This window comes from Nicotiana tabacum, chromosome 17 (assembly GCF_000715075.1).
Source record: "Nicotiana tabacum cultivar K326 chromosome 17, ASM71507v2, whole genome shotgun sequence".
NCBI lineage: Eukaryota > Viridiplantae > Streptophyta > Magnoliopsida > Solanales > Solanaceae > Nicotiana > Nicotiana tabacum.
In genome coordinates this window covers 44,196,299-44,222,930 of record NC_134096.1, presented here as the reverse complement: position 1 = coordinate 44,222,930, position 26,632 = coordinate 44,196,299, and the positions used below count along the sequence as shown (strand labels likewise).

At 33.4% G+C, this 26,632-nt stretch overlaps 3 protein-coding genes across 4 annotated transcripts; 1 reads left to right on the top strand and 2 right to left on the bottom strand.

Moving 5' to 3' along the window:
• Positions 1-5,856: 5,856 nt before the first annotated feature.
• LOC107774406 (1-aminocyclopropane-1-carboxylate oxidase-like) lies at positions 5,857-7,058 on the top strand. Its single transcript, NM_001325180.1, is given in 4 exon segments — positions 5,857-5,937; positions 6,056-6,282; positions 6,358-6,691; positions 6,774-7,058. Coding segments are annotated over 4 exon segments (927 nt in total).
• A 3,919-nt stretch (positions 7,059-10,977) lies between these two features.
• LOC107774405 (protein CLMP1-like) lies at positions 10,978-14,072 on the bottom strand. Its single transcript, XM_075234235.1, has 2 exons — positions 13,814-14,072; positions 10,978-13,675 (listed from the first exon to the last, which is right to left on the bottom strand). Exon 2 carries the CDS (start codon positions 13,663-13,665, stop codon positions 11,338-11,340), a length of 2,328 nt encoding a protein of 775 aa, XP_075090336.1. The 5' UTR covers positions 13,666-13,675; positions 13,814-14,072; the 3' UTR covers positions 10,978-11,337.
• Positions 14,073-18,601: 4,529 nt separating this feature from the next.
• On the bottom strand, positions 18,602-22,280 carry LOC107774404 (protein REVEILLE 1). 2 transcript variants are annotated; one of them, XM_016593922.2, is made up of 6 exons: positions 22,028-22,280; positions 20,654-20,740; positions 20,443-20,554; positions 20,297-20,358; positions 19,745-20,155; positions 18,602-19,648 (listed from the first exon to the last, which is right to left on the bottom strand). In XM_016593922.2, the coding sequence occupies exons 1-6, from the start codon at positions 22,037-22,039 to the stop codon at positions 18,926-18,928; spliced, it is 1,407 nt and encodes a 468-aa protein (XP_016449408.2). In that variant the 5' UTR covers positions 22,040-22,280; the 3' UTR covers positions 18,602-18,925. The 2 variants fall into 2 exon arrangements, with proteins under 2 accessions (XP_016449408.2, XP_016449409.2); XM_016593923.2 differs by lacking the exon at positions 22,028-22,280 and having other exon boundaries at positions 20,254-20,358; positions 20,654-20,682.
• Between the last annotated feature and the right edge of the window lie 4,352 nt (positions 22,281-26,632).

Below are 26,632 nucleotides of genomic sequence, written 5' to 3'. Positions count from 1 at the left end.
AATTGATTAGCATTTTTCTATTGTTAAACTCTTTGATTGCCGATCAATTTGAACAAGCATAAATTTGGGATTTAGCCAAATGGGCCTTCATATTTCTACTTCAAATGATTGGGCAATTGGGCCAATTTTTATTTAATAAAGCTAGTCTGCATGTTAAAATTAGTAGATATCAAAATAATTCAAAAGATAGAATAATTGTAAATATATCTAAAGGTGAATAATTTATCAATACCCTAAATAGCTAAAATATTCCTTGGTCTCCAACAGTTCCACATCCATAATTTTAAGCCTCACAATAAATCTCAAAGTAGCTTAGGTGACTCAAATCGCTAGTATGCTTTAGACACTCTAATTAATCGAATCATCGTGATTATGTATGCGTTCGTGATTATGTATGCGTTCGCGTAATAACAATAATAAAGTGTTATTAGTTGTGTACACGTATTCGTGATATGATTTTGGTACAATAAATAAAACGAATTCACACACGCGATTCGTTTCAAAGATAATTTTATATTTTAATAATAAAAGCGGACATACATGAAAACCAATAAATCACAGTTTGTCCAAAATTAATTCAAGCCAATTTTAGTCAATAAAAGAGACCGTGCTAGAACCACGGGACTCGGGGAATGCCTTACACCTTCTCCCCGGTCAACAGAATTCATTTCCCGGATTATATTTTCGCAGACCAACATGAAAAGAGTCAATCATCCTTTGAATAACGATTCAAATAAAAGGTGACTTGAAACACCCAAAAAATTAATTCCAAGTAGCGACTCTGTAAATAAAACAATTCCTATTCAAATTTATCACTTTAATTGGAAAAACTCTTTAACCCACAATCCACACACATTATCATTTTGCGGTGGTAAAAGGGGTGTGACACTCATACGAGGGAGTGTGACCAAGATATACAAAATGAATATATTAGATTTAATGTGCTCCAAAATATAAAATAAACAATCTTTTTAGAGTACGGACTAGAAACAAAAAAGATACGTCGAAAATAGATAGAAAGAAGTATAATCCACTTTTAAGTTTGGTGCGTCATTCAATCAAATCGACAGTAGCAAAGCACTAATTAAATTAAAGAGAAAGGAGACCAGACACGCATGCTACCACTCTTCCCCATATTCTGCTTTCTTTTTGCTCATTCCTTATCAAACTCTTTTTTTATGGTGAAGTCCCATTCAATGTTGATGCTGTCACTAATTAAGTACATGCATTATTTTTCATAAATAAGTAAAAACATTGGCAATTGCCTAAAGATCAAATTGCCTAAACATTGACATGGATATCGTCGCTTGTCGCATATGTGCCTAGTTAACATTTCATTTAGATATATGTCCCATAAATTTTTAAACATTTCATTTTACATTTTGTTTTTACCTGTTTCTCAAAAATGACTGCACGCAGTAGTTATTGGGCATGCATGGGGAGTCTTGTGAATTGTGATCTCTAAAATCGTACGTACTACTACTTTATATAGTTATGCTCAAAATTCTTGATCCCAAGTTCACTTTATTTTTTAAATGTATAATCCAATTGATTATAAGTTACAACCTTAACTTATTTTAATTAGTGGAAATAATTATTCCTCAAATTTTCCTTCACCATTAACAATTCTCTCACCCATTACTACCGTCGACAAGTAGAAATTAAATTACTTCGATTTAAATTCTGGGTGTGATTGTGTATGTGCCGTGTGCGCATGTAAAAAGTTATTTTTTACCATTAAGGTATATACGGTCGAAATAGATTTCGGTCTTAGTACGTCCGATCGAGTTCGAACGATGATTTATCTAAGTAAGATTCCGAAGGTGGAACAAACTAACCTCGAACCGGGGGAGGCCGATCCGTGTCGAGTTCGATATCATTATCGAGCTCGAATCAAAATCGAACCATGATGCAGAGTAGATCTATCATGCTGATAACCCAGAGACCAACCAACATTGACTTTGAATCAATTCGAGGGTTCGAGCCAGGATCGGGCTCGAACCAAGATCACGAGTTCGAGCCGAAATCAAGCTCAAACAAAAACCGAGGGTTCCAAGCAAGATCAAGCTCACAGACAAAAGCCGTTGCAATCCCACTAGAGAGAATCTTGGCAGAAACTATGGAAAAGCTGACTTATCATTGGTCTCCCACTGAATGTTTATTTTATTATGCTTAGAGCCAAATCCCTCCACTATAAAAGGGCTTGGTTACTATTTCTGTAGAACAAGTTTTTCTCAGGCTTACATTGTAATAAAAATGTTATATTCTTCTACAGTAAAGAATCGTTCTTTCAGATTTCTTACATTGATTCTATTTGTTGAATCCTAAGATTCAATGTTCCTGACAACCTTATCTATTTCGCACTCTCTGCAATCTATATTTACATTTATATTGATCCTTATATTTTGTGTTATGTTACGCCACATATCCTCGAAACTGCGTATAAATTCAACTCTATCCATTTTTCGGGTAAACATAAGGGTTGTGGTGGATGAATGTATATAAGATTTTTGCGCCCTTAATTAGAGGTTTCGGGTTTAAACTTTGAGCTAGAATGAGAAATTCTGGTAAGGAGCCTCCTTTAATGGATCTTACGCGGCGCGGACCAAATTAGTGAAGACTCGAAAAAAATGAATGAAAAAAGAAGAAGAAAGAATTGGAAGAATGAGGAAATATATATATATATATATATATATATAAAAGAAAAAAAAACAACAAAAAAAAGAACATTATGAACTACGTCTGACTTGATTCCGAAAGGATAGAATGCTGAAGCCATTATTTAAAGTTATGTTATATCCACAAATCTTTTGGATGAATTACCATGTTAAATTTCACTAGCGACTGGCAAACAAAACCAAACCGCTCTTATTAGTCACACTAGCTTTTAAATAACACATTGACTCTGAACCTAAACCTCGAATGCGAATGGTTAGTTAATAGTACTGCTACAACATGCCTCAATATATTGGAGTTGATTATACGAATTTGATCTCATTTTTTGTGTCGCTTTAATTTATTTAAACTCATATTTCAATATTATAAAAAAAAATTGTTTCACCAAGTTCCTGACATTTTTAGTGACTTATAACACCATATGCGTAAGTTTCTTACATTGTCGCGAGCAAGCTTAAATAATGAAATATTACGGTAGATTAACGATCAATTTTAAACCAAAAAAATTAAGATGAATCCTTGAATAAGCAGTTATCCCGGTATAAAACCCTTTCAAGGAAAAAAAAATATTTCTTTAATGAACAAAAGAATGTTAGATTCATGAACAATTTTGTCCCTTCGCGGGGACTTCTGATAAAAACGATTCATGAACAATTTTATAAGTGGACTAGAAACACTTCTCAAACTTTAGTACGCTTCTACTATTCAAGAGAAAGGACCAACTTTTTATAGCAACCACTGCTAGTTATAAATTTATACTTAAAAAGAAGAAAGCGTCAATTAGTAGAATAATGATGTAATCCAAAAAATAATAAATAAATAAATAAACAAGCTGGAGACGTAATTATAATTTGGAGGGGGTTTTGCACGTGCACAATGATTATGCATTGATTCCAAAGATTATGAAATTTAATGTTGGTGGGAATTGCAATATTAGAAACTCTTAATCTGTACTCTGTAGTAATTAATTTGATAAACAAAACGCATGCACACACATTAAAGTTGGATTTGATATAAATATACGAAAATCGTGTATGATTTTCATGAGATGTTATAGAATGGCTTAGTACTTTAATTTTATATCTTTTCTTATAGGCTACAATTAATTAATTGATCCCATTAGTATCCTAAGAAAATCGATCATTAAGTTTGGCCAAGCAAAGGGCCAAAGGGTACAGCGAGTTATTAAAAACTTGATACACATTTTTCTTCACGAATTCTAAACCCCATATCGCCCTTAGGTTTTAAAAATCTTATCACACCTTGTAATATAAGTAACATCATTATCTTAAATAGCTTTTTTAAAAAAATAGAACCACAATGTAAAATAAAATAAAATAAAAATTTAAGCCATCTTTTCATCAGTGCTCCATATCTCCAACAAGAAAATTTCTTGAACCTTAGTTTTCCAGAGCATTTCTCGCTTTATTGACTATTATGCCGTATTTGGACTTTTTAACGTATATATTGTGAGGAAACTAACCAAAATAGCAAACATGTAATGGTCCTCTTCTAGTAAAAATGCACTTGCCATGTAATAAATTTGCATAGTGTGTATCAGCTTTTCCCTCATGTGAAGAGGGACATCTTGTTAGTCAAAATTCAACAATAATTATAAAAAATCAATAATCAACATACCCAGTATTATCCCACGTCGTGGGGTCTGGGGGTAATGTGTACGCAGACCTTACCCCTACCTTGTGAAGGCAGAAAGACTGTTTCCAATAGACCATTGGCTCAGGAAAACATAAGCACCATATTAATTAAAAGATAGACAATGAGGGACAACACCAAAAAGTCATGTAAAAGTAGCATAGAAACAACACGATAATAAGATGATCAAAATGAAAGAAAATGACGGTTAGTCACAGAAACCTACTACCAACAGAATGCGAAAGTGCGTACTAATCCTACTGCCTACTGGTATGAACAATCTATCACCTACCTTACTAGGGGTGTTCAAAACCGAATCGAAACCGAAAACCGAAAACTGAAGCTTAATGGCTTATTGGTATCGGGTTAACGGCTTAACGGACGGGGAACGGATTGAAATTTTTTTATTAACGGCTTATCGGTTTGGGGCGGATTATTCAATTTTCTTAACGGATAATCCGTTAACCCGTTAAGAATATATATATATATATATATATTAAATATCAAAAACCCTTCCACTTCTTCCAGTACTCTATCTCTAAGTTCTAACACCTAATTCCTAAATAATCAGAACCCTTACGTACTCCATCTCTAAGTTCTAACGCCTTATTCCTAAATAATCAGAACCATTACGTACTATGCATCAGAAGATCCCAGGTTTGGCTTAGCTTAGCTTATTCTCCCACCCTACAACAAGATTGTTTAAACTGCTGTCTATAGTTCACCTCTGCTTTTGTTTTTTTAAAACTAATGCCTGCTGTCTATGTTTAATAGAAGAACAATAGTGTTGTGCCACAACTTTTTTCACTCTACAACACATGACACACTACATCATTCTTATGTAGGCGTTAACAGACATGTATGTATGGACTCAATGTGTAATTTTTTATTCTGAATTTGTATGCTAGGTGGTCAACAAACAATTAATGAACGCAATATAGATTGAATTAGGCCGATAAACCGCCCAATAACCGCCCGATAAGAGCTAAACCGTTACCAATCCGCCCGATATCTTATCGGGTGGCTAGCGGATTAATACATTTAAAAGCCGATAACCGTTAAGCCAAACCGTTAAGAGTAATTAACCGCCCAATCCGCCCGATAAGCAGCCCTACGCAAAAGTGCTCTACGAAGTAACAAATAGTTACAAAGAAGTCAATTCATAAAATCGTTAAAGTTGATTGTGAAATTTTATTTATTCGTACGTACAGCACAAGGGGAAGGGGATCTAATTTGATAACCACGTTATTTTGTGAGAAATCTCTAGTATTTTGAAAATGTTTATCTTTTGACATAACGGATCGTTTTATTAACCGCTCGTCCTGTTCCCATTTCCCACTTCCTAGATTTTTTTGTTTGTTAAGTATAGATTTCATATTTTATTACTTGGTAATATTTTAAATCATTCAATTCCTTATCTTAAAGTCCTATAAATACCCGTCCAAGTACCCATTCATACAGTAACAAAGAGGTAGAAAAATAGAGAGAAAGAAAAGTAAAAAGATGGAGACTTTCCCAGTGGTTAACATGGAGTTGCTTAACACTGAACAAAGGGCTGCAACAATGGAGACAATAAAGGATGCTTGTGAGAACTGGGGCTTCTTTGAGGTATATAATTTAAATTTTCTCTCGTAAAAAAATGATAAATGCAGTGATCGTACGTGTAACACGATATAAGTTATAAAGTGGGAATATTTAATTTTAAAAAATTATCTGATATATGAAGGTGGTAAAGCATGGGATCTGTCATGAGCTTCTGGACAGAGTGGAGAAGTTGACAAAGGGGCACTACAACAAGTGTATGGAAGAAAGGTTCAAAGAAATGGTGGCAAGTAAAGGGCTTGAAGCTGTTCAGACTGAAATTAAGGATTTGGACTGGGAAAGCACTTTCTTCTTGAAACACCTTCCTCTTTCAAACATCTCACAAGTTCCTGATCTTGAAGATGAATACAGGTCAAATGGTTTAACTGAATTAGTTCAAATTATGTATATGTGATTTGCTGACTTGACATTCATCAAACATGACAGGAAAATCATGAAGGAGTTTGCTGAAAAGCTAGAGAAATTAGCAGAGCAACTTTTGGAGTTGCTCTGTGAAAATCTAGGACTGGAGCAAGGTTACCTGAAGAAAGCTTTTTATGGTTCAAAGGGTCCTACTTTTGGCACCAAAGTTAGCAACTACCCACCATGTCCCAAGCCTGATTTGATTAAAGGCCTCAGGGCTCACACTGATGCTGGTGGAATCATCCTTCTATTCCAAGATGACAAAGTCAGTGGTCTCCAACTACTTAAAGATGACAAATGGATCGACGTTCCACCAATGCGCCACTCCATTGTCATTAACCTCGGCGACCAACTTGAGGTATGTATATCCACGGATTTAACACTGGATTTAGTTATATATATATATACACTTATGATGTCAACATTCTTTATTATTTTAGGTGATTACTAATGGAAAGTACAAGAGTGTGGAGCATAGGGTGATTGCTCAGCCTCATGGAAACAGAATGTCCATTGCTTCCTTCTATAACCCGGGGAGTGATGCTGTCATCTATCCAGCACCACAATTGTTGGAGAAAGAGAACAAAGTCATTTATCCCAAGTTTGTTTTTGAGGACTATATGAAATTATATGCAGGTCTTAAATTCCAGGCTAAGGAGCCAAGGTTTGAAGCAATGAAGGCTGTGGAAACTGCTGTCAATTCTGCCCCAATAGCTACTGTTTGATGGAGTATTAATTAGAAAACTGATTAATGAGAAGAAAATGGCTTAGTATTAAGATTATGATGATGTAATAATGATTTGTGGGGGTGTTTTTCTTGTTTTATGCCACTTGGGGTTTTTCATCTACTAGTAACATGTCTAAGAGGAGTTTATTGTTATGTTCTCAAAAAAAGTTCCTTTTAACTTTAATTAACTCTTTTCTAGCAAATTAATCTGTTTTTAGTGCTTGTTTACCTAAAAAGGAATATGTTAAAAAGAACATCCAATCCAAAATCAGAAATGGAGTTTCTTTGCTGAAAACAGGAAATTTAATGACTTGGCAACTGAACGGATTCAAATTACAGAACCCTTTTTTTTTTTTTTTGAGATGGTAACAATTTTAATATTCAGAAGCACAAAGGCTGTGCGGCCCATAATTACAGAGGGATATACCAAAATATACAACAAAAAATACTATCTTCTTACGGAGTCCCTAGAACATCTATTATAGCTTCTGTGTTCATTATGTACTCTTGTTTACACCAAAAAAGTGAAATAACAGTAGGCAGTTCATTTATATCTTCTGAGTTGAGTTAGCATTGTCTGAAATATTCTCTTCCAGATAGTCCACCACATGCAGGCATTAATCAGATCCCATCTACTCTTCTCAGGGGCGGATCTACCTAATGAGGTAGGGATGTCACGTCACCCGCTCGCTTCGCTAAAATTCTCGCTATGTACATAATATCTCTGTGAAGAAACGTATGTATGGATAGAGTGGCACCCAAAAATCACAAAGTGGAAGCGGGTGTCATTGGTTCAGCCTTACCTTTGAAGGCTTTCCTTGGCCTCATGAATGCAAATTCAATTTCCTGTTGGAGCAGATCGTTTGAATTTTTCTTTTTTCTACTTATTAAGATTTTCTTTATTTTCAGTTGATCCCTAGGGCCTCACCTCTTTTCCTTTTTTTTCGGTTCTTTCCCTTCTTTTATTACTTGCTAAGTCTCTCTTCTTCATTTTTATAACTTTCGGTCCTTGTTTTGTTTCTTTCATTATACCTTACTTTATGAACAATTATTTTCTATAGGTAATTTGAATTGATTTTAATTAGCATATAATTTTTTTATTTTTAATGAAACGATATTAATTTATATATTGGAATATAATTTGAGCAATATCTTCTATTGGGTTTTGAAAAAAAAATTAAATGGCTTGATTGATAGTTGTTTTGAGTCGAATATCATAGGTTGAATGTTGAAGGTTTTTCTTTAAAAATAATTGTCATATAACTCAACAATTAAGATGGAAAAATAAACAAAGGACAATACAAGTAAATTAATCTAGTCAAACAAAGAATATATAGTGTAGTTAGGCTATTCTTTAAGCAAAAATTTATATTGGAGGCGCTCTTTCATGAAATGTTATTTTTCTTTTGCATTTTTATTTAGAATGTGTTTAAATTAAGCGTTAAAAAATTGAACTAAAATCGAACTTATTTGCTTTGTGAATGAAAAGCCTAGTCAAATTAACTAAAAACTAACCGAACCGACCCATTATTCCTAATCGGTCTTTGTAGTATACTGTATGCATAACAGGGTGACACCCACAACCTTCGAATCCTGGATCCGTCTCTTCTCACTTGCATTTCTTTTCACCTTATTCTAGAATGACAGCAAATCCTTGGTGCTATTTGGCATGACCCAGTGTATTCCTGTTAGAGCTAAGAATATGTTCCAAATTTGAACAGTCACTGTGCATGCAAGAACGAGAGGTTGTGAGTTCTTGGAGGGAAGAATGCCGAGGGTCTATTGGAAACAGTCTCTCTACCTCATGGTAGGGGTAAGGTCTGCGTACACACACCCTCCCCAGACCCCACTAGTGAGATTATACTGGGTTGTTGTTGTTGTTGTACTGTGCATGTAAGAACAGGTGACTAGTAGGTTCTACTTTTCTTCCACATAGATGACATCTTGAGCAAAACTGTACACCCTTTTTCATCAAACTGTCCTGATGTTTAACTACCAACCAAACAAAACATGCCACTTATTTGACTTTTCATGGCCAAAGATCAGTCATTATGTTTGTTTGATTAAGCACCTGATAGGAAGATTTAACAGAGAACCTTCATGAACTGCCCCAGCCACCATGCCTTATCAACATTCAGATTCACCCCGTAAAATGATTGAGTGTGTTGTACAAGTCTGTGATTCTGTAAGTGAGATTCCATCCTTGAGCTGACCAAACATCGTAAATAGCGGCCTTCCGCTGCTGATTTATGGAAAAATTATCAGGATACAAAACTCTTTTCTTTTTTCTTTCTTAAATCATTAGAGTCATTTTCTAAGGGAATGTTGGTGATTCTTTACGAGAACCGCAAAAGCCGGCGGATAAACTTCTCAAAACAAATTTGGTACTTAATCAACTACAATGTTTCACCTTTTCTTTTATTCCCTTTTTTCCTTTTTCCTTTCTACTCTCTTGCTTACAAATTACAATTACTGTGGCTGAATTAAAACAAACTACAATCTGAGACTCCTCTCTAAGTTCCTGTACAAGTGAAACGGAAACAGACAACCGAAGTATACGATAAGCTGCTCAAAGAAATCCTATTGTGTGAGTAAAGCAGTTTAATCAGAGCAACTAGCTAGAAACAACTATATGAATAAATAGAAAAGGTCTTGAATTGTTACACTTATGCATGTTTGCAAACATTTTGAACATTTTGAATATTCTCCTAGTTAAATAGGAGTAGCTTTTATCCTCTCAGTGCGAGACCTGAAGCTCAATATGAAAAGCACTTAACAGTCCTAACCGAACATCCAGGAGAATATTCATTTGGTAAATATAAGATAGTACACTGCACTACTACTAGCTTTCTTTCCTCCCTGGCCAATGAGCGTTACATGCATGCAGATTTCCAGGAACATTATTGACAAAATGTAAACCCGCAAGCATTGTTATGGGCTGCGTCAGAATTCAGGAGCATCATACCTATACAGAGTTATCTCATGTGCCCTTAATGTCTACAACTGTTTGGATTATAAAATAATAATCTTCTGGGACTACAAGGATGAAATGACAACAATTGATTAATCCTATTAACGACATAAAGAGACACAGATATAAAAAAAATGGAAGAAAAAAGAACTTGGACTCACAAAGGGATGTAGAGGAGGACAAGAACTTGGATCTTTGCTCATTATCCTTGGCCACACAAAGAGCACACATTTCTTTTCTTTTACGAGGGTGGTGTCCGGATCAGCATGAAGCACAACTCAACTAAACCATTGAGCAGCCCGCTATGTCCCACAAGCACAGGGACCAAGTAATCCGGTGCCACAAAGTTGAAGCAGATAGCTGATCATCGGAACTAGGTTGTCCAGGTTGCTACTACTACACCTTAAGCGCTCAATAATGGCCTTGGGGTTCATAGATCCAGCATAAAACATCTACAGGTCCGAGATAATGCTATCGCATGGACCAGATCACAAATTATAGGTTCAGATATAGAGAGAAAAAAGCTTCAATATTAAACCCTTAAACCTTTACCGGGTAGAATGATATGGTTCCAGCTCAACAATAAGCAGTTTTCACCCTTTTCAAACATAAAATCAAAAGGTTCAGTGATTGTTTTTAGAAAGTGAAAGCAATGAAAAAGGAGATGAGCAAAAAAAAAAAAAAAAAAAAAAAAGACATGGTCGGCCAGCTTAATCTTGGATGGAACAAATATAACCAATTAAGAACCATAGCCCCTTCTTACATGTCAAAGTTTGCTAAATATCAGATCAGGCATCTGTGATCATACAGGATAATATTGTATAGTTACTCTAATTGGATAAGTAGAACACACACTTCAAGGAACTAAGGAAGCTCATTAGGATTCTTCCTTTGTTATTACAAGAGAACATATAGGGAACAACTAAGCTGGCTTGCTATGAATCAATTTGAAAATGTCTAAAAGCAGATATAGTAGCTTTGGATTAAGTTCCAAAATCACTTTCAAAGGTAACAATTATACCAGGATACTAGCAACAACATCTCTTCAGCCATGACCCAGATGGAATCTGAAATATGTACTTCCAAAAGAGAGCAAAATAAGAGAAAGAAACCTTTCAAGCACTTTGCCAAAGAAAAACTGTATGTCAGAAATTGATAATTGTTTCCATCACAAGATTCTTGTTTCATCATAAATGCAGATCCTAAATGTCTAATTGATGTTTGAAAGCCAAAATTTTCTGGTTTCATGAATATAATTTTTTTGCAAGTAAATAAATATTGCAAATTTATTGTCAGGTCACCCCGCCTAAGCTTGACTAGCATCATTCTTGCCATTCGAATTATCAGTCCCTTCAGTCTTCGGGCTCTCAACCATTTGCTGAGAAGCTTCTTCATTGGAACAATGATTTTTCAGAACTGCTGAGATGTCAATCTCAGAAGCTCCAGCAAGCTTAAATCGCTTGACTGCAGTATCAAGGTTCTTCTTCCAACCAGTCATCCCCAATTTACATTCAACTTGAGACCGTTCAAAAAGCATATTACCCCAAAACAAATGTATTTGAGATCTCATTACAGCAGCTTGCTGCGCAGCCTCATCAGCCGAAATGTCACCTGGACCACCTGCAGCCGACACCTCAGCTTCAGGGCCACTTCCCTGTTTCTTCCTTCTCCTTAGTAGTTCATCTTTCTTGCTTGCACTAGGATCCTTTAGTTCATTAGCCCTCAGCTCCTCCAGCTTTTCCCACATTTCCGTCGCTGCTTTCATTTTCTCTTCTGCACTTTCAAATAGAGCAAGCGTCTCAGTAGGATCCCAATTTGACAGGTCCTCTTTCTTAGCCAAGACAAAAGACCAGTGGAGTTTTGCCATTTCAAATTGCTGCTGCCCCAATGCCAGCAACCCCTCATAAAAATCTGGTTTAATCAAGAGAGCCTCCTCATACTTCTCTTTGGCCAGAGAATATTTTTCTTTCACCCAGTCATAGGCTGCTTGAAGCTTAGTAGACATCATCTCCTTTGAAGCAGAATCATCAATCGGCATTCGTTTCCTGGCCGCGCACATGTGAACATTTCCCCAGTTGAAAAAAGCCAGAGCAGCCACTTCCTGAAACTTTAAGGCAGCCTTGTCAAAGAGAGCTTGAGCCGCTTCACTTGTCACAGTTTCCTCAAGGGCTTCAGAGCTTAGCTCCATTCCGAGCTCATGCAAGTCAATATGAGCATCTGGATCAATGCCAACGTGGGTCCTGAATAACTGAGCAAACTCGAACAGCCAATCATCCATCTCAACTTCCTTACATTCAGGATCTTCCGTTGTGGTTTTCTCTTTGGTAGTACCCTTCTCTGTCTTGTTAATCTCACTGTCCTGAGTTTCCATCATGGAATCACTTAGTGAAGAATGGGATCCACTCTCATCTTCTATAGTCTCCTCGCTCGCAACAGGCCTCTCTTCCTCTTCCAACAAAGCTGGTTCTTGTTCAGGACTCACCTCAACAATATGCAATCTCAACATCCCGATGGAGTCACCTTCATCTGCATCAGGGTCTTTTGATACTAAACTATCAACCCAGGACTCGGCCAATCTAAGCTCACCTGTACAGGTAATAGTTACTAAATCACCATCACCGTCCTTATATTTAACAAGAACAGACTTTGACATTGGAAACCGTTTCGTAACAATATCCCTCAACACTCTAAAACTGCAATTTACAGGCATTTGGGCGAGCCTTATATCATGATCATAAACAAGCTTCAATGGCCTCCAACGAATCGCAACATCTTTAGAATGTTCGTGGACTGTAATTGATGCTGATGAAGAAGCTTGCTCCTTCTTGTCATCCCTACTAGGACTTACATTAGGTTTATAAGGACCATTTGAAGGCTTCAAGACAACCCTTGGCATCTGAACTTTGGCCTGAGTACCATTTTCAGCTGGCGTAACATGAGAGGGCTTATCTGGTTTACTATTAACTGATACAACCGAAGCCCCAGCTGAAGGTGTTGGCTTCTTAGACACTGATCGAGAAGGTAAACATGGTCCTAGACCGGCAATAGAGGCCGCATCCACCGCAGATGCCCCAAGGGCAGCTGGAGACGGGCGGCTCTGGAGGTCTTGCTGGCGAGGACCAAGTATCATGCTCAATCGCCCTGCAATCTCCAAAGCATCCCGGTGATTCCCGTCAGCATCCAGTAGCATCTGCACATCTTGCATTGCCATTCCATACTTGCCCACAGCCTCAAATGCACGAGCCCTTCGTAGAAGGGCCCTAACAAAATGAGGCTGAACCTGAAGTGCCATAGTACACTCAGAAATAACCGAATCATAATCAATGGGCTTCATTTGCATCAAACACGCCGCTCTATTGCTGTGGAACACAGCTCTTTCTGGGTGTGTCTTCGGTGTAAGTTTGAGAGCATTCTCATATTGTTGTAAAGCACCTACAAAATCCTTAGCCTGAAATCTTTTATTTCCCTCTTCTTTTAGCTCATGAGCTCTTTTTAAGAAAAAGGATGAGTCCAAATCAACAGTACCATTAACAGCATCAGGTTTATGACTCTCCCCTACAGCAGCTTGATTGTGGTTTTGATTTTGACTTTGATTAACACCAACCTTTTTCTTCCTACCACCTGATTTCCCCATATAATTATCCCTTTCAAAAAAATTTCAAGATACAAACTTTAATACTTATAAGCCAAGAATAACCATAATTTATCAAAACCCCACTATTTGTTTAGCTATATAAATGAAGAAAGAATAGAAAAGCAACTGACAGATACAAAGTTTACACCTTTGGTGGAAAACTCAGTGTTATGGGATAGAATCTTGAAAGCCCAGATGCTGAATTGAGGGAATGATCTTCGAGGGAAGCACTGAGGGTTTTGGACTTGAAACCCTAGATAGAGGAGTGTTGTTCATTGTTAGATTGAATATCCCTTGTAGGCCAGGATAATTTGGTCCATTGTTAGCCGTAGGATGGGTGATCTAGTGCTGGCATTCACCGTAGATCTTTTTTCTGTTATTGGATAATTACATTAGGATTTATGGGCAATGAGAACGACGTTAACTAACCCCCTTCTTGTATGTTATGTGTTGCTGTGGAAGTTAGAAGGAATGCAGGATGAAGATATATTTCTATTTTTAGGTATAGGGAAACTAATTCCTACTAATTGACAGGAAAATCGAAAGTTTATGAATCCCTTGAATTTTGTTCTAAAGAACGTGTTGTACACTTTCCAATGGGTTTGAGGTGCTTTGAAAGAACTACCTACCTTTCTTTTCTTTCTAAAAATCTCTGTTGTATCACTAACAAAGAACGCACAAACCAACTTAACTAAAATTACGAAATTAGTAAGTCGTATCGTTCACTAAAATTAAACATCTAAACGTATTATATATATCTTTCATTTTTAACGATTCTATTTGAGACCATTTCAAATGTCACACATGTAAAAGGAAAAAGGTGAAATTCACAGTCACTCATACCCTCTTTATGAAGTAGGTTGCTAGTACTTGTATGTATCCTGTCTTTCCTTGGTATTACACAATGTAAGATTAGATAGCACGAGGTGACTGGCATAACTTTGGGGATACATTTTATTTCGTTAGTCTAACGAATACTATGTCCTTTGAAACTGCTCCAATTCCAAACTCCAAACGGGGAGAATCAATTGAGTCTAAAGATCAATAAAATTTCTAGAAATATTCTAAAAAATTTAAGCTATGTAAGTAAATCCAATAGAGGTGGGAGTTTGATTCACCTTCTTACTGACAGTTATAGGTTGCAACTGATGCTAATGTGAGAAAACATTTAACTCAAACACAATTATTTCCGAAAGCAATTTCAGGAAAGATAACTATTTAAACACAAAATATGATAAATATTATCCAGAAGAAAATTATCAAGAAAACTACTCCAAAAAAGCAGTGCACCTCACCTTCCTAGATCGAATATTTTGGCTTGGACGACAAAAATAGCGCTTTGAGACACTATGAATTTGGTCACTTGCATTCAATTAAGATCTAGAATGTGATCATTCTAGATTTCTAATGATTCGTTAACTACAAGAAATTTGCCATCTTTTTAATGAAATCTATAGCCGGTTTGGCCAAGCTTCTCCCTTCTTTTCTCAACTTATGTTTGGCCAAGTTTTTTTTGGTGAAAAAAGTGTTTTTAGAAAAAAGTAGAAGCAGTTTTAGAGAAGCAGAAAAAAAAATTCTTCCGCAGAAACAGTTTTGATTTTTCTTCTTACCAACAATACCCTTAGCAAAATATGGTATATGCTAAAATAACTTATTTATTTTAAACCTAATACATAGAATTAAAGATTATATTTTCGAACTCTCCTAATGTATTAATATTTCTTTTTATTTTTAGGATAGCTTTCTAATATATGGTGACTTTTGGGATGAATGTTTTTATATTTATTAAATGATCTTTTGATATATTTAAATCGTCTTGAAAGAATTAAAGTACTTTTTAATTTATTTTTTTCATGTTTTACTTAAATAAAATAAAAAAACTTAATTATCTATATTATATTAAAAGGAGAGTAGTATGCATTGTGGTATATATATATATATATATATATATATATATATATATATTGAACCACTCATAGATTTTTTCCTATATTAGCTAGAAATATGAAGGTAAATAATTAATTAAAAAACTATAAAAGAAAAAAATAAAAATTATAGAAATATGTAAATTGAGATAACCTATGACTATTTATACTTTGGAGTAAGTTAAAATATAAAATAAAACTAAAATTTACTTAAGATATTCAAGATTTATTGAGTTTAAAAATTAAATAAATTCAAGCAGTAAAAGAAGATCTTACATAAAGTATACAAATTATTTATAAGGTAAGAAAAAAAATTAAAATAATCAGCAAAAAAAATTTTAATAACAAAAATAATAAAGTCATATTAATATTGATAAATCGGGCAAACAAATATTTTATACGTAAATATTACTACAATATTTTGATATAATATATTCAAACAATTAAGAAAATATTTTTGTATGATTAATAATTGAATTGAGTGCAGTTAGTTTTAAGTTTGAAAGCATAACATAATTTTTGAAAATGTGGTCCAATTTAGAAAATAGAATGGTAAAAATTATTTGAATTTGAGATGAAAAAGTTATTTAATTTTTATCTATATTATATTAGAATGAGTGTGGTAGAAATAGATATTAAATTCAAAGAAGCTAATAAAAATCCACATGACAATGTAATAATATTAGGTATTGAATAATATAATATCAAAAATAAAGAATAAATAGAGAAAAAATAAAAATTCAAATTTTTTTTATCATAGAGAAAAAGGGTAAAACTTATTTAAATTTGAGATGAGAAATATTTTTATATGGTGATAAGAAAAGTCATAATATGGATAAGTCCACATAACTCAAGTCCAATAGATAAAATCAAAAACTAAAAATATTTAATAATAAAAATAAATTAGAGATAATGTGAGGATACTTATAAATAAAAATTTAGAAAATAAAATAAAGTAAATATACAATACTTAAAAATATTATTAAATTTAAATAATTTAAAACTTTCAAGAAATATTTTTAAAAATAAATAAATATTTATTTTATGAATAAAAAAATTATATATTTATCTATATAATATTATATAATAGTTGTTCATAATAATATTAAATAAAGTTATAAGTTAATGAAAAGCCAGATAAAAAGTATTAAGACTATATATTAGATTAAAAAAATAGCAAAATTACATTAAATTATTAAAAATTTACTATTAGAAATGAAAGGAGGACTATTTGAATTTGATTAGAAAGTTCTTAAAACTAAGATGAGAATGCTCGAACTATGGATAATACCACGAAATTGAAGTCTTATTTATGAAAAATAATAAAATAATAAAAAATAAAATTTTAAAAATACAAAATAAATTTCAATTTTACTAATAAAAATTAAAAATTCACTTTTTATCTTAAAACTAAAAAAGAAAGAAAATTTACGTAAAGAAATAAAATGAGAGTGCAAATATTACTACAACATTTAGATATAATGTGTTCAAATAATTAAGAAAATATTTCTATAATTAAAATAAATTTTAAAAATACAAACAATTTCTAATATAGGTAATTTTACTAATGAAAATTAAAAATTAAATTGGAATCTTAAAGATAAAAAAACATTTAACTGCATCTAATACAAAAATAATTATAAGAGAACTCAATACATTTGGAACATAATAATCAAATAACTTATGTATTATTATTTTAGACTAAGTCAAAGTTACAATTTAAAATACAATATGATATTATTTTGGTTATAGGCAAAACATTAATATAAAAAATAATTAAAATTTATAGTAGTGAAGAGAATATATAAAAATAGAGGTAGTGTGAGGATACTTATACTTTAAATTAAATTTAAAATAATTAAATTAAATAATTAAATTATATTTAAAATATTACTGATAGATTTAAATGATTAAAAAATTCTGAATAGGAGGATACAAACATAAAAATATACCAAATTTCAAGAATAAAATATTTATATTTATTAAAGACTATTAAAAGGATAATAAGCAAGACATTAATTTAATTATTAAGCTAATAAAAATTATATGATAGTATAATAATATTAAATAATAAATAATACAATAACTATAAGAAAAGAACAAAAGGAAAAAAGAATTTGTGTAAAAATAATGTGATAAGTAAGATATATTTGACTTTCAGATAAAAATAAAGTGATAGTAAAAATTTTGTTAAAATAATATGATCTAATGTACTCAAACAAGACATATCACAATATGACATGTTTAGTATTCTTTAATATTGACAGCAGAACGAAATGCAAATATTAAAATCAAGGGGTGCGGTTACTACAAATAAAAATAAAAAGATTGTTCACTACAAAATTTGAACAATAATTTCATATCTTGCTTTATAGTTAATATCTATTAATGTTATAGAATTTTATCTGAGAAGTTTATATTTGAAGGTTATTCGCACATAATTCAAACAACCTACATCACCATTTGATATGATTTGTGCCCGCGCATCACGCGGGTACTAATACTAGTTATCTTTAATAATAAATATTTGAGAGTATTTATTTATTCATATAATATTATCTATTAAGTAAATATCTTCGTACTCTTATTCGTAATTTGATACTTAAAAACACTTTTTGAAAAGCTTCGCAAAACACAAATTATTACTCATTCGTAATTTGATACTTAAAAATACTTTTTAAAAAGCTTCGCAAAACACAAATTATTACTCAAGTGATTTTCACATTGATTAACCGAACACAAATCCGGAAGAGTGAGACAAAACAACGGGCAGCGCCATTGCCAGTACAGCTACCATTCCAATTTTGACAGTAACAACCATTTAAGCACAGAAATTCACCGGGCCACAATACAAAGGTAAGCTGGTAGTATAGCAGCAAAAGAGGAACAAAGATAAGCTGGTAGTACAGCAGCAAAAGATGAACTCGTAAAAGAGGTAGAAACCACCCTAAGCAAACCAATCCTTAAACTAAAGAATTGATGGGGAACATTCATAGTAGAGACTAGTGATATTGAGGCAACATGATGAGTGAATCATACAATTAAGCAAGGCAAAATTTAAGCTTTACAAGAGCATTAGCTCATCTGCCAAAAGTGCAAGAGATTACATGAACTTGCAAGAAATAGCTTATCAACATACATTTGAAGAATTGAGAAGGAAAAATTAGGAAGACTGCTTCTGCCATTCAGCAAAGCTAGAGGGAAGAGCCGTCTTTGCTGCCATGGTGTTGCTTCTCTTCATCCAGTTATCCGGCAACTGATATTATAATATTATAAGCTATCTAATCAGAACCAAAAGGGATGTGTTAACCTACACAAACTGACTAAGAAAGTAACTACAAGCATAACCGGGTTCGCTTCTCCTCTCTTTCTTCTCCAGTTAATGTTGAGGAGGAACTGATGCCCCTTTCAGCTAAACATCTCTTATAAGGAACAAAACCCTTCACACGCTTCGCGGAATTCGCTCTTCGCTCAAACAAAGATGGTACGCTAGCTCTAACGGAGAATAATTCCCTCCCTGCCTCTCGATTTCGGCTACTCTGAGCTTCAATTCCCACTCTCTTGTCTACACTCAACTCTGTACTTACTGATTCGGTGTTGGACCCAGTGGAAGACCCTTCCTTTTGAGTTTCCTTATCTTCCGAATCTTTGTCAATGAAGAGTGCACGCCCCTTCATTGGAATTGGGTTATGCACCTGCGTGCAAGAAAATGCAGCAGATACATATGATGATCCCCCCGACAACAGATGGCAAGGCACACTTTTGTTAGGCCTTGGACTTCCATTTGCTGCCGGTGTGTGATACATAGTTACAGTACTTGGGGCACATTCTGAATCCGAGGGTGAAAATTTCATAGGGAAGGAGCTCTGAGACAACGTTCGTGATGCTGGTTCATTATTGACATCTGCCAACGATATTTGGCCAGACGTTGGAGAGGAAAGTACACAACAATCAGTGACAAATACGGTTTTACCAAATAGCTTAAGACTATGAGTGGACGATGCCTCAACTGAGCCTTCTTTCACAAAATCATTGTCTTCTGGAAACAACTCCAGTTTCTGGATGTACAAATCAAACAGGAAAATCACAATAAGTTGGTGTCAAATGAGAAATCATATGTAGTAGTATGGAAACAAAAGAGTTGTCGTAAGTACCACGCAGGCCTGGTTGTCTGGATTTGAACTAGCATATGCTTGGGCAGGTGAAGATCTTCTCTTCTCTAGATTGAAATCTGATTGTTCGGAGAGTACAAGATCACCACAATTCTCAGAAACAGCTGATGAAACAGGTGATGGGCTTTCACTTGGCTTACTGGAATCTACCGTGCCAAATGCATCTGAACCAAGGGCTGACAACACAGACGTAGGAGACTGATTCTCTGTTTCCGAGAGACAGAGATTTGGTGAACCAGACCTCTTCGATTTTTCTGGAGCTAGGGTTCCACTTTTAACTGGAATTACCAATTTACGTGGATAAGGATGCATTGGCTTTCTTTTAGGCCGAGGAGGAGGGATCTCAATGGATTTCACAGAGCTTACATCACCATTATTCGATTCCCGAACAACCTGACCAGAAGAAAACATTCAACATCAATAGCCAATACAAAACAGATTTGGCTCTTAATAATGACGGCACGCCTTTAGTCATAAACAATATGACTTACTTCAGAAGGCATATAGATATTATGGGATATAGGAGCAGCAAACCTTTGAGAAAAACTTCTGAGCATGGCTTCTGATCTGAACTGCAGTTTTGGTGCCCACATGCTCTGAGAATTAAACAAGACCTCTTTTAATATTGAATGATGGCAGAAAGATGCCTCAAATAATCCATTGGTTTTGTTCGTTTTTACCTTCTATACGTCGCCATGCCCTGCCATGCAGCTTTAAAGCTTCAAGGAACTTTCTATGCTCTTCATCTGACCACCTCTCCCTTTGTTTCGAAATGGTGTATGGTTTTCTTATCTGTTTGAGTGAAAATAGACAGTATAAAAGGACAACCATTCAGAAATTGGCTTTAAGTAAAAGATAGTGTAAACTTAGGGAATGTGGGGAGCAATGAACCTTAGGAGCATATTCATCTGCAAGAGCTCCAACATCAAGTGAAGTCCTACTCCCGCTGGAAAGGATCGTGTTAGACTTGCTTTGATCCTACATTTCAGAATGGCAAAAGATATCAATCAACCAGCTCTTCTACAGATATAACTCCAGAAATGTCTATCGACAAAATTTCCATTCAATCAAGCATGACTACTAATATTACATTAAGGACGAACATTTTCAAAATCCCAATTAGATGATAATGACTATTGAATTTTTCTTACATTTTAAGATATCTTATGGTTGATTGCAACATATCAGGACTAAACCATACTGCAGTTAGTTAACAAATAATCTTATTCATCTGTAGTAAAAGAAAAAAAACATTCCCCTATGGATAAAAATTAAAAGAACAAGTGACTGTAACAAACACTTAGATACTATTCGATTCCATCTTTCCTAGCACACACAAACCTACACAATTGATTTCCATAAACATTTCCAGAATCAGTTTTTTCAACCCAAAACAGAATCCGAAATTCAAGTACACACATGATATATAACAAGTAATAACTCTAAAACCTGCAATTATTTTTCGATGTGCACTTCAGTCACACTCTTAAGTTTTAAGACATGCAGTTCAATCATAATTCTGAACCTCGCTCATTTTAATAACAATAATTGGCTAATACAGCCACACATATACAACTTGGAAACTTACATCTATGAATTACTCCAAGAAATTTATTTATTGCATAATTATTTTTTCTCAAGCTAATACTCGCTACTTTTCCACCTTCTAACCAAGTAAAGGAAGGGGGGAAAAATAACATCAATCCAGTAAATACACATGTTATGGCTAAACAGTACTACCTCCAGTCCACAATATATGATTTTCTAGCCTTTCAAATTTGGCCAAAAACAGGTGATTTTTGAAAAAAATAAATTAAGGTATTAATTGACTTTTTCCAAATTTACACTTGTCTAATAAATAATTAGAACAAATTCCTAAAACAAATCTCTGAATACTTCTAAATTAACATTGAGAGGAGATAAAAAGTATCTTAGTCAAACAACCCCCTTAATTGATGTTATTAAAATGGTTTTCTAATTGGGAGTTCCAAATCTTTAAAAATCACTTATTATGGTGCGGAGGAGTAGTTAATTAATCCAAATTCTCACCTCAATTTACTACTGAACCATGATAAATTACCGTTGGTCATACAGTAGAAAAAATAGAAATTTCCAAATCTATCAAGCCAATATGAACAAAAAGATAAAACCTAACTACAATCTGTGGAACAAACAAATTTAACCACCGAGAGCAAGACGCATCTAAAAATAACATACAAAAAGAATAGTATGATCTAAAAAGAGAAGAGAAGAGAAGAAGCATACCCGTACAGTCATTACTGCAGAAATAATCAATATTCCGCGGCTGTTGGTTGCTACTTATTGAGCCAAAATTATCACTCAGCAAATCAATTTTTACCACTCAGCAAATAGCCCACAGTTTAGCCAATCAATTCTCTTCAGTCCCAAAAATATCAGCGGTAAACTTCAATTACAGAACTGAAAAATACATTAAAAAAAATTGGGAAGCGGAAGAGGAAGAGGAAGAAGGAGGAGAACTAGAAGGCAGAGAGAAAATGGAAATGAAAACAATTTCAGTTTTTTGGGGTTCAAAAGAAGAGAAAAGAAGAAGCGAGGAGCTGCCACGTCATGAGGTAAAATGATAATTTCGTTTTCTTTGGGGAGGTTTTTGGAATTTCGATAGAACGATCGAGAAATCCATTGAAATCTTGTGGCTCACGTTCAAAAACAGCCTATGACACGTGGCAATTTGACCTCATTACCTCGTCTTTTTCTTCTTTTTCTGTTTTCTTAAAATATCGTGTTTTATTTTAAGCCAAGATTTTGACAAAAGTGCTAGATAATTCATGTTTCATACTCGCGCGTACCGAATTAGAACCTTGTACTTCCTTCTTTTGCCTTCCACGTGTCGAACTTTTATGGACAAACCTTTTTCGCTTTTTCTGTATGGTGGGGTAACGAGTTTGACACCCTCATCACTTTTTCTAAATGATGAAAATAATAGTTTGAGAAGATATTATCCGAACTGCTTCCAAAGGAGTAGTATTTTTTTATGAAGATAAAAGCATGTTTAAATGATTCTTGTTTTTAGGAAAGTTTATTTATTTTGTTATCTAATAATATCCAAAAGAACACCATGTTGAGTCTTTTGTTTTATTTAAACAAGAATATAAGCATTTGTAAAATAGAATTGGCTGTATTAAATCAATGAACATAGAATGGTTAAACAATGTTTTTATTATACTTGTGTGTGACTAAAAATAGAACTTTACATATTTAATGTAAAAAATCGAATGAGAGTCTTGATAACGGTAAAAGCTATCGTCATATTACTAGAAGATCGGGCTTTAAACTGCAAAAATAATCTTAAAATATAAGGTAGACTGTATACATAAATTCTAATGTGATTCAAATTATTCCTAGTATTATAAAATACAACCATCTTAAAATTAAACAAGACAGTAGGAGTATTTAACGGTTTAATACTATTCAATGTCACATGATAAGGTGATCAATTGATATCTTAATTGAGTTGGTAAAAAGTAATTTTCATTATGAGAAGGCAGATTAATTTTCTACATCATGGTTAAGGGGTTTAAAATGAAAAGAGAAAAAAAGAAAATATAAGAACACGGGCCAACATAGGGCGAGTACAAATCTCAACCACATCCTTGAGCAAAACCCTTTCACTCTCGAGAAAGGACACATAAAAAATATCCAGCCAAATAATTAAATAGTACACTTTCTATAGTAGTAAGTAGTAATTTACTTTTAGGGATAACTTTAAATATTGTGATATTTATTGTGTGACTAGGAAAGAAAGCTAAAATATCTCCAGCCTTTTTCAAATAATACAAGTCCGAATGAGGAAGGAGGAAAGCCAAGAGTTATGGATCATGAAATAAAAGTGGATGTTTTATTTTTTGTGGGTATGTATGAAGGAGATGAGGATGAGATGTACTATTATCTCCTCTCACGTAAACTTTTTCTTTGCACTTTTTGCCACGTCAACACCACTCGCCGCCTCTCGTTCAATCACCATGCCACGTGTATTTCTTTAACAAACATATTTAGTGCAAGAAAGTGAAAGCCAGACAGATTGAAAGGGAAGAGTTGTTGACCAAAATTTATGTGGCCACAAGTGTTGAGACGGTAATATAATAATCTGAAAAATTGTGGCCACAACTTTTTGTTTTTCTTTTTTTGTTTCTTTGCCTGGAGAGGGTTATTTAGGTAAAAGGCCAGATATATTAAAGTTTTCCACCAATAGCCAGGTGTCTAAAGTATCCAGACATTAAAAAAGCAAAACAAGTGGGAAAGAAGCGTGGGGAGCCACAAAAACTATACCTCTTTCGACGCCCCTAAAATTGTTAGGATCAACATCTTTTGGTTTAGATATGCAACATATAGTCCCTTTGTCTCATGTTGTTTAACTGGAAATAAAATTTTAAAACAAATTACCATCTAAATTTAACCATAAATATTTCTATTGTTACAAATATTTATCTAACTATAAATTATTACATTAAAAATAAAACGAAAATTTAAAATTAAATTATTATTAAATATAAAAAGTATCATTTTTTAAAAATTGACTAAAAAGAAAAGTATGACATAATTATGAAAGAGAGACTATTTACTATAGCATCAAGATTTTTTTTTTGTTAACTTATATCAACACATAACTTTCTTTTCGATGTGTCTGATTAGCTTGTTTGACGGTCAAGTTTTTAAAATTAGCTTATTTTTAAAAAGTATTTTTTGAAAAATCAGTTTGTGTTTGACTAATTAATTTTAAAAATATTTTTGATCAATAATTTATGTTTGGCCAAACTTTTCAAAGAGTCATTGTAAGTGTCAAATTACGAATAAGAACATGAAAAAATTTACTTAATATTATTAAAGTAGATAAATAATTCTAAATATTTATTATGAAAGAATATAATTAAGCTTTTCGTGTTTATTAAGTAAAATATGAAAATAAAATTTAAAAAGTAGTTTACTTTTTCAATGATTTAAATATATTAAAACATCATTCAACAAAATATAAAGTATTTACCCAAAATTCACCATATATTAGAAATTTATCATAACAATTAAAAAAAAAATTATACATTAGGAGAATTATGTTTAAAATAGCTAAATATTTCGTTAAATTAAGTAGGATAATTTTAGTATATATAATTTTTTTGTTAAGGGTATTTTTGCCCAGAGAATAATTAAAAGCTTTGAGGAGAAGCTGCTTTTAGCTTCTTAAAAGTAGCTTTTGCTTTTACTCAAAAATATATATTTTTTTCCTCCTAAAAGCTTGATTAAACAATAAAAAATACTTTTTTAAAAAAGAGAAAAAATATTTTTGACTTTTGAGAAGCTTGATCAAACAGACTATTAATTTAATGGAGATCCACAGAATCTTTACGTGAATAATAATTACAATACAAAAATAATGAAAGAAATTAGATTTTACATTTTGAACGGGATTTTCTACTATAATATCGTTAAAGTAGTGAATTTTACTTTGAGCACTCTTGAGACACAAAGTTCTTGAGAGAGCACTATCCATGACAAGAAATATCCACCAACTCTCAAAAGTTAAAATGCATCTTCTTTTTGAGAAATTTAGTAGGCGTTTGTAATTTAAAAAATAGTATTCTGAATTTGTCAAAAAAAATTAGTATTTGGAGTTAAGTTAAAAAATTGTATTTAGAATTTAAAATTATGTTTGGATACCTATTTCACTTAATATTACAGTTTTGTGAGAAAAACAAATTAAAAATTTTGAAAAAGTGGTCAAATTTGACAAACTCATTTTCGAAACATTTTCAAAAACTTACAAAATTTCAGGGACAAACACATTTGAAAAAAAAAATATATATATATATATTTTTGTATGGACAAACGGGTCCTTAATAGTCGCAGTCTGATTTATTGTTTTTTCACATAAGAATTACTCTATTTTTCTCTCTCTCAGTTGTCACTATTTATTTACGGCACAGAAGAAAAAAAAAGGTGTCCTCCAAAAAAGTCATGCCACGAAAAACGAAAATAATTTTCTGCCTTTTTAATATCTTTCCTAGTAAAAATTTTCACTTTTCAAATTTAGCAATTTTTGTACCATCACTTCGACTTTCTTTGCTATTCTATCTTTTAGATTAAAGAAAAGCAATCACCTTTTCATATTGGGATTAGCCTTGACAAATCTCTCCTTTGCACAGGTAGTTTTAGATAAGTTGTGTATAATTAGAATTGTCTCGCATTATAAGATTGAATATCACTTCCTTAAAAATCTTATGGCCCTCACATTATTAATTATGAAAATTGTGTATGGGTAAAATCGGAGATAATGTTACCTCGATTTTCCGGTAAAGAAACGAGAGGGAAGCGTGATCTGACACAACCTCGAGTAAAGCCGAAGGATTCCTCGTTTCGGAGCCCGAAGAAGACGAACGGTGCTGAAACCGTTACCATCTCACCTCAGGTATGCTTTCTTGGGACCTAATTCGACTTTACCTATTATTATCTCATCTGGTTTGTTAGATGTGCAGGTAGAACAACTTTTGCAGGTTTTGAAAAAGTGCAAGAATGCAATTGGTTGGACTATTGCAGACATTAAGGGTATCAGCCCGACCTTCTGTATGCATAAAATTCTGCTGGAAGATAGGCACAAACCTTCCAGAGAACATCAAAGAAGGTTGAACCCTAACATGAAGGGAGTGATCAAGTGGTTAGATGCGGGAATTATTTTTCCCATCTCAGATAGCAACTGGGTTAGCTCAGTTAAGTGTGTGCCAAAGAAAGGTGGGATGACTATTGTGCAAAACGAGAACAATGAATTAATCTCAACAAGAATAGTCACGGGATGGAGAATTTGCATCGACTACAGAAGATTGAACAAGGCCACCCGAAAAG